Genomic DNA, 9,147 nt, shown 5'->3' with positions numbered 1-9,147 from the left:
CGTTTACACCAGTTTGGTTTCGGCTGGTTTGGTGTTTTGGGCAGATGACAATGCTCTGTATATTTTCACGTTCGCCTGGATTGAAACATGTGGTACTTTTTAAGTATAATTTCTCAGGACTGGGACTCAAAGTATTTAAAACATGCAAGAATACATGGCCCAATCTCTTTTACTATCGATTTGAATCATTTATCTAGCTCAACTTTCATCAATGAGCTCTATTATCATGGCTCCAAGATGTAACCGTTACACGAGATGTTGCCGCTTAGTAGTCTGTTTTCGCCATACTAACCGACGGCCGTAGAATCTCGGCGTGTTAAACTTGTTTCAATCTGTTAAGAGAGCTGTTTAAAAAAAATGAAATGCTGTATTAGATGATGTTCATTACCAAATTGGACCACTTTTGGTGGTAGTGAAGGTCCTCCCCGTGGAGGAGGACGAAGTAAAAATTGAACAGTAAAAATTATTCACTGGTTACTGGTTACATTGGAAATATTACTTGCAATCTTTCAAAAAAACTTAGTAACAACTCATACTTTCAAGCCATACAATGACCAGATATAATGAATGATCCACCGACAGAATGTTACCCATTTCTACCCCTTAACTAATTGGCTATCGCTATATGCACAGATTCTTGGGTTGATATTTGGTTTTTGGACACCACTCCCTCCGTTAGATTGACATTGGTCAAGAATGGTTGGTTAGTGCAGTGGTCGCTAACCTGTAGTCCGTGGCGTCAACAGACGTGGTCAGCGAAAGAATTTATTTTTGTACAAGAAAATCTTACTAGAATAAGATTTAGTTTAGTATAAGATTTAAACATATTTTTGATCCAGAACTTTGAACTAAATCTACAAATTGTACAAATTGCGGGCCGCAGCAAATGAGTTTTCAAAGCTAAGAGGTCCACGACCTTTCAAGTTAATTAAGTTTAAGTTAGCAAGGTTCGAGAGCACTGGCCTAGTAGACAGTTTCATACACAAATGGTGTCAGGAAAATAGCGAAACACCGATCAAACGAAGCAATGGGGTCTTCTACATGTCTTACTTCCTTCTAAAAAGGTAAGGATATGTTATACATACGATTAAGATACGATTTTCTCCATCATGCTTTGAATATTTCTTTCTTGCAATAATATTTAACTTTTGCGTCCGATTTTAAAATAAACCCTTTTTCCTTGTACTTACCGTATGTTTCCGATTACATTAAGTCAAAAGCAGTAATGCTATTCCAATTTCATGTGAAGAGCCAAATAGATACACCAAGAGTAAAAATGCCAACTGTAACAACCAAGCAAGGAGCCGCATACCGCTCGTGAGCCGTATTGTGCCGATTGCTGATCTAGATGATTTTTTGTTGCACTGACTGTAACTTCGTGAAAATTTTAATCCAAGTTATTGAGTAAAATTGGAAAATGAGCAAAAGTTTCTGCTTGCCGGAGACTCAGACCATCTGGGAAGCAGTGTATTAGTTGACGGCCACAATCCCGATGTAGTAAAGGAGTTCTGCTACTTTGGGACGGTCGTTACTTCGGACAACGGGGAATGCAGGGGAATCGTGCATACTATGGTCTACACCGACTGCTGAGATCCAGAAGACTTCAAACTCGCACGAAATGTGAGATATAACGCACATTAATTCGCCCGGTGGTCCTCTATGGACGTGAGTCTTGGACCATTCGAGCGTAGGATGCAAACGCTCTGTGTGTTCGAGCATGGAGTTTGGAGGAGAAGCATGAACCACGAGCTTGCTGAGCTGTACGGCGAACCGACCATCCTTATGGTGGCGAAGGCTGGCAGGATACGCTGAGGCTGGGGCATGTTATGCCGGCTTAAGGCGCAGGGGAGCACAGGGAACTTGATGGCTGGATCAGGTAAAGTGAGACCTGCCGGAGATCGAGCTCTACATGTATGGGAGGCTGCAACTATGGACCGAGCATCCTGGAGAATCATTGTTTAATTGACCGGGCCATGTCACGACGACGTGCTCTATCCTGAGCAGGCCAACAAGAGAGAGGAAGACGTTTAATTGTGTAAAATTATTTTGTTTTGTTCCGGAAAAGATTCCTGTCGTGTCATGCATTCAGAAAGGTCTGTTATTATTTTTTTTTTTTTCGTTAGTGTTGAGAAGAAGATTCGTGTTCAAGGAATCTTTACGTGTGCGGGAGCCTATTGTGTGACCCGATTTTCACGGGGAGTGAAACTCGCGGTTATCAATGGGTGAGTCGATTCGGACCGTCCCGGTTCCTTCTATAAGCAATTCGTCAAATGAACGAAAGGAAAATAATAACAAACGACAAACCCCCGCAGCTCATTGGCGCAAGCACGGTGTTGTATTTAGTTTTCGTTTTTTATTTGAAATCATTATACCATTTCCTCTCACCTTTCCAGAGAAGCTAATGGTTTGTCTTTCCTTTCAGCAATGCTCACATGGGGTTTCGTATTGTTTCTTCGTAGTTATTGATTAGTTGCCGTAGTACTGTTCCGGTTTTTCTCCTTACCCTGTCCTCTTCCTCTGTATCCTTGGTACAATCAACTGTCGTTTATTGACTTCCATGTCGGAAAAATGCGTTTATGCGTCTTCGAGCGTAAGTGAGTGTGTGAGAGAGAGTTCTGGTTTTATTTCCAATGTTCTGTTCGATGTGCAGTTTTAGCCAATATGTTTTGCTACTTTATATGAATGGTTTCACTGTTTTCTCGCTCTTCTATTTCAGTCAAATTGTTGATCTTTCTATGCCTGTTGAGTTTTTGTTTTGTTTTTGTTTGTTTTTTTAATTAATTTCCATTTATTCTCCTTCAGTATGAGAACATTTTTTCTGCTGTTAGTGTAACGAATACATGCGTTCAGCATTGGTATCGGATTTGCTGGACGATCTACCAGAAATAATACATGTTTTGCGAGAATACACCTCTACGCTTCAATTGGCGTTTTCACTAATAGGGTTACTGAGAGGGTTCCAAAGAACGCATTGATGTGTTATCTTCCTTCTTATCAATTTGTTTGTTATCTCCTTTCTGTATCTGCTCCCTCCCACGCCTACAAACATACTTTCAGAATGCTTCGTGTTTTTATGTAAATTTTTACTAATCCGTTGCTTCCGCTTTGTGTGTGTAGGAATGCGTTTCGCTACATATTCTCATCCACTGTTGATTTCTTTCGACAGGAAATGTCATGTCCAGCTTGTGATGTTATTTTATTTTTATATAGTATATATTTATATACGTTATTTTATATCTATGTATATTAAAGATGAAAAATGCTGTTTGTTTTTGCTTTACTGTTAGTCGCTTCCGTCCTCAACGTGGGGCGAGGAAATGAAACGAACTTTTGTAATTCGCTGATTGACGATAATGGTTGGGGAACCGGGCTTGTCCAATGAGTGTGTCTTCTTCCATGCTCTAATGCTGTTTGATGTAATGTGTGTATGTGCACTCAACTCATACATCCCTTTTCATGCTTACTGTATGTGTTTGTATGTTTTTTTTTTTTTGCTGCCCTCTTATCCTACCCTCCCAGATTCGTCTATGTTTAAATTTACATGCTTGCCTGTTCCTTTCTCAACTACAATACAGGGGCGGTCCACAAACGGAGATAACGCAGTAAGGAAATATTTTAGCAAACGAGACACGTTGTAATACAGCACAGCAATATGAGATAGGGGAGTAAGCAATATTGCTCTCCTCTCCAAGTCTATAAATTATGTTAATTTCTTTTTTTGTTTTTTGTTTTTCCTATCGTGTATGTTTTTTTTTTTTTGTTAATTTTTGTTTTTGGTTTTATACTACAAATGTACGCCTCAACAGAAACAAAAGTCCCACCTGAATTATTTCTTACATGAAATCTTGGCATTTGATCGAGTACCGAGAGCAGTGATCTTTCAGCGAGCTTAGTTAACTAATGATTGAAACACGTAAATTAAAAAAACAAACAAAAAACAATGCAAGATAGTATAGCCTAACATCACATATACTTTCACATACAGAAATCTGATTTTTTTCTAAATAAATCTGTTAAAAAACACACAAGAGCCCGCACGACCTGCCCTACTGACAACAGTCTGTGGGATACTAAGAGTAGCGATTGTTTCAGTTTACTGCCTGTTTGAGTGTCTGTGTGTGTGTATGTATGTCTCTATGTATGTGTTCCCTGCCATCCTATAGCCTTGGCGATACTTACTACCCACCACATCCGCACACTTATCTTCGTGTAGTAGTCCGAAGCGTGCTCCTCACCTTGACAGTCAACCACCTTCAATGGTTGAAGTAAAAAGATGATGATGATGATGATGAAGAGGATGTGTGTTTGTGTGTATGCTGCGAAGGTGTAGATTTGTTCGAGGTGTAAAATTGTGCACTTGTTGGAGCTTGATTGTTTCCCTGGCCCATTTCCGGCCCTTCATCAGGGAGAATAAAAATGCAACTTACACATCTGTTCCCCATCCGTGGTCGATGTTGAGCAATTAAAGTTTCCATTACTTTGTTGTTTTTGTTGTGTTTGTTCGTTTATCAGCCTTTTTTCTACCATTTTTTTTATTTGGTTTTGGTAGGTTCGTTAAAAAGTAAGTAGTGTGAGTGTCTTTTAATTGCATTTTAATCTACCGGCCAGTATTTCGTTGGTCGTTTCTTTTCGTCTCCTGCCTTTCCCCACCAGCCAATAGAACACACATGCACATCCGGCAGTGAAGTTTGCCGTACATCACGCGTGCCGTACACCAGCCAGTGATGGTGAGTGTACTAGGTAACAGCTACTACCGCTCGATCTAGTGTACTTAGAGCACGCAAGAGCGGAAAGAGGTAAACAGTAGTGTCTGTCCCCGAGTTACGCGAATAATGCATGTTGGAGACATTCGTGTTACTCAAATATCACGTAGTTCGGCCAAAATATTGTTGATAAATGGTTATTTTCAATTGAATGTAGTATGTGTATGCATTTAATTACAAATTCAATATTACAAATTACACCTAACAGAAAATTCGATTATTTCTGTTCGATTATTCAAACTTTCAACAATTATGCAATTTATTTTGCACTTGACAATTGTTGGAGAAAATTGTACTGATTTAGCATATGAACTAGTGATGGATAAAATTGGCAACAATCCGGAGACACATCCAATCCGACTCCGATAATTTCGGAACCAACTCCGGAAGGTAGGTCTCCTCAGCATTATCGGAAGTCGTCCAAAATCGCCAGGTGTCGTCCTTAGTCGTCTGAAGTCGTCCGGAGTCGTTCTGAGTCATCCGGAGTCGGCAGGAGTAGGCCTGCGAAACAAAGGCCTGAATACAAAGAACTCACGCCAAGTGAAAGACAAAAAACACAACGAAATGAAATGCCTGTTCACAAGCACATTGCACCGGACGGCTTCTATAGATCCGACGGACTCCAATTCCGGTCGACTCCGATCAACTCCGGACGAATCCGGTCGATTTCGAACGATTCCGACCAACTTCAGCTGACTCTCGACAACTCCGGACGACTCCAGACGACTCCGGACGACACTGACTCCGAACGACTTCCGACGACTACGGACGACTCCGGACGACTCCGGACGGAACCAGTGGTTCCCATTTTTCTAACTAGTGGAATCGAACTAACAATAGTCGCAGTCGGATCGGAGTCGTGGTTGTGCTCCAGAGAGCACATCACTAATATGAACTGTCACAATTAAAAATTCATGTAACTCGAGGAAAGACTGTATCGCAATAAAAGTAATCTGCTAGAGGCAGAGAGTGTGTATGTGGGTGTGTGTGCGCTGCACAAAAGAGTAGAAGGTACCGTGCTCAATCGTCGAACCTTCTCCGAACTTCTGCTGTCGAAAATTCGAGGTAACCGTCACCTGATTTAGTATTTCCGTGGATTTACGCGTAAGTGCTGCCGTTGGTTTATTTCGTGCTATACGTACATACTCGAGCTTTGTGTATGTGTGTGAGTGTGTTTTGGTTAGTAAAGTGCCAGTAGTACACCGAGTAGCGTTGCGGTTGTTGTTGTTCTTTGCGTATTTGCGTGTAGAGAGACACACTTTGAGCCGTTTCGGGTAACAGCGTGACTGACACTGTCGTTCAAACAAAAGTTTGCAGTTTGCAATTAGGCTAGGTACGCATACAGTCAGCCGAATGCTGCTGTTGATACGACGAATTGGTTTGCGAGTGATTGTAAAATCGTTGCCTATCGGTCGACGTTCTGTGCTCCCAAGCTCCGTGTCTGTCCTGTGGGGGGTGAGGGAGGATGGGGATCTGTTAACTTACAGCGCCTACATATACGTACATCCCTTGCGCCCCGGTAACTTCCTCGGTAACTCCCCTCTTTAAGCTATGACGTACAAACTGAGCAGGCTAGTTGAAAGATGTAAAAAACGAAAAACAACGACAAAACCACGAACAGACACCCTCACTCTTTGCACCTCTCACACCAAGTCCCGGTTACGGGCAGGACCACAGCGTAACTTGAAAGCAAAGGAAAGGAAATCATACGAACGAAAGCCGCCACCGTACCGTTTCTACCACTAATATGCTTGTATATCTCTATAAAACTATCCTTCCTTAAGACGGGAACGATCGCCCCATGACACAGAGCAGGCCTGGCCGTGTGTTGTAGTAATGCCCAGTTGCCGCGTGTTTGATACTTTTCAATCCTTTTAATTCATAATTTGCATACAATTCCTGCCCGGTCGACTCGCTCCACAGTCGCTCCAATTCCTGTGTTAATATATATATATATGTGTGTGTGTGTGTGTGTGTGTGTGTGTGTGTGTGTGTGTGTGTGTGTGTGTGTGTGTGTGTGTGTGTGTGTGTGGTGTGTGTGTGTGTGTGTGTGTGTGTGTGTGTGTGTGTGTGTGTGTGTGTGTGTGTGTGTGTGTGTGTGTGTGTGTGTGTGTGTGTGTGTGTGTGTGTGTGTCTTCTTGTTTGCCTTCCCCCCGTTATCTTGTCCGCCTCATCCGCCAAATATCCCTAATCCTTACTGGGTAGTCTAGTAGTTTACGGTAATGTGTACGATAAGTGTGTTACGAGTGTTTTTGCGCTTCGCTACATGAATTCGACTATTTTGTTTTTAGTTGTTGGCCGCGTGTCAGCTTGCTGCGGTGAAGGACCTTTCCTATAACTTTGTCTCCATTTTTCACCGGAAACCGGAAAAGAAGCGAAAAACAAGCCAAACTGCGAAACAAACAGCTCAGCGACACAAACGACGCTTTTGCATACTTTCAGGCGTAGTTGCGGCAAACGATGCGACCAAAAGTATGCGATCTGCACAACAAAACCCTCCCGTTATGGCTTGCTCGAGCACTGTTACAGCAAGTTGAACTGATCTTTTAGTAGGCATCAATATCAATAAGCAAATCTTTTCTTTTTTTTCAGCACGAAAATTGGTAACTTCTTTCTGAAAAAAAAAAATCCTAAATGAATGGGATTTAAACTGTGCAGCAGAAGAAAAAGAAACAAAAAATGGCACCAAAGTTAGGCGTAAGTTTGGCGCAAAAATCCTTCACGAACCTAGTGCGGCCCTTCCCCGCCAACAAAAACACGCTCCACAGCCTACCGCTGACACGATGGATCCCACGACCGCTCTGTACACGATTCGCACGGGTTCGCAAAGGGTTTGCCGCCTGGCACCTCGCCCTGCGCTTCCCCCCACCCGCCCCAAAAACACTAGCATTAGCAACTAATTGTAAGAATTGTTTTAACCTTTAGTATTCTCCTTACCGCACTAGTAACCGACCCACTCTTACAATTTTCCTACAGCGCTAAGGTGTATGTGTGTGTGTGTGTGTCTGTCTGTATGTGTGTGTGTGTTTCTATATATATTTACGATTAGCATTTGTTCGGTTTCGTTTACTGCCGCGTCGCTTTCCGGTCGATTATTGTGTTCGTTTCCGTTTTTCGTCCTGCGTGGTCGTGTGTGTTTGCCTGTAACAATAGTAGGTGTCTTGCTGTGTTGTTCGTTAGCCCACCGATTGGCATCCCGCCCAAGGGCACAATCGGGCAGTGAAGACCCTAAAGAGTTCCATCCTTGTTTTGTTCCGCATTTTTTTTTTCGTTTGTTTGTTGCACTTCAGCCGCTTTACAGCTCGGTCACCGCGTAGAAGCTGTTCTCGTCGTGCCCTGGTTTGTCCGCCAGGGCCGAGGTGTCGGCCCCGTTCGGGACGCCGTCCCCGTTCGGCTGGCCGGCCGCCCCACTCTCCAGCAGCTCCTCGCTCGTCGGTGGCGGTGGCAACCGCAGCCCCGGATCGTCCGGGTCGCTCTGCAGCTCGAGCGGCGGCGGGGGCAGTGGCAGCGACTGGATCTGCGAGGTGGTCAGCCCGGCCGTGCCGTACCCGGACGAGGAGCCGCCCGACGAACCGGACGACCCGCCCGTCACCGGTAGGGGCGGTGGCGGCGGCGGCGGGGGCAGCTGCTGCTGGGCGGCCAGGTCGGCCCCGGTGTGCTTGCCGTTCAGCCCGTTCGGCTCAATCTTGGGCGCCGGGATCGGCTTGAGCGTGGCAAACTTGCTGCCGTTCGGGTGGTCCGTCAGCAGCTTGCGCTTGACGTAGATGTCGTCCTTGCTGGTGGGCGCGGCGCCCGCCACCCCCTTCGGTATGTCCGGCAGGGGGCAGTTGATGATCGACGGCAGCGGCTTGCTGCTGTAGCCGGGCGTCGAGCTGAACGTGGTGGTGTTGGGGTTCTTGCCGCCAGCGCTGCCCTTGTCGGCCGGGCCGCCCTCCACACCCTTGCCGGGGGCTGGATGCGATTGCTGCGGCTGCTGCGGCTGCTGCTGCTGCGATGCCGTCTTGCCGTTCGGATCGTACCGCCCGTACTTGGCGGTGGAGTAGATGTAGATCTGCTTGTCCGTGCCGGCCCCGGGGTCGGTCGTGCAGGCGTCACTGCCCGCGGCGGTCGCCACCGGCTGGGGGAGTAGCGCCTTCTGCGGGTTGCGCAGCGGTGGCAGCGGGGGCGGCGTGTCATCGCCGTAGACCGGGGGCAGCGTCGGGTGGGCCCCCGGGACCCCTGCCGCCCCGTGCAGCTTGCGGTTGATCGTCATCGTCTGGGCGGGATGAGCGTGGCCACCGGCATGCTGCTGCTGCTGCTGGTGCAGATGGAGATGGTGGGCGGCGGCGGCGGCCGCCGTCGCCGGATCCAGCATCGCACGCTGCTGCTGGAGCTGCTGCATCTG

General features: G+C 45.8%; 1 protein-coding gene across 1 annotated transcript; it reads right to left on the bottom strand.

Annotated features, from left to right (window-relative positions):
* Nucleotides 1–8,058: 8,058 nt before the first annotated feature.
* Nucleotides 8,059–9,144, bottom strand: LOC121590053 (formin-like protein 7). The gene has a single exon (XM_041909408.1). It carries the CDS (start codon nt 9,142–9,144, stop codon nt 8,059–8,061), a length of 1,086 nt encoding a protein of 361 aa, XP_041765342.1.
* Between the last annotated feature and the right edge of the window lie 3 nt (nt 9,145–9,147).

Source organism: Anopheles merus, chromosome X (genome assembly GCF_017562075.2).
Source record: "Anopheles merus strain MAF chromosome X, AmerM5.1, whole genome shotgun sequence".
Classification (NCBI taxonomy): domain Eukaryota; kingdom Metazoa; phylum Arthropoda; class Insecta; order Diptera; family Culicidae; genus Anopheles; species Anopheles merus.
Note: the sequence above shows the minus strand (reverse complement) of the source record. Positions and strands in the feature narration are given on the sequence as shown.

Coding starts and splice junctions, on each gene's coding strand:
- LOC121590053 (XM_041909408.1), bottom strand. CDS start 9,144: ATGCAGCAGCTCCAGCAGCAGCGTGCGATGCTGGATCCGGCGACGGCG.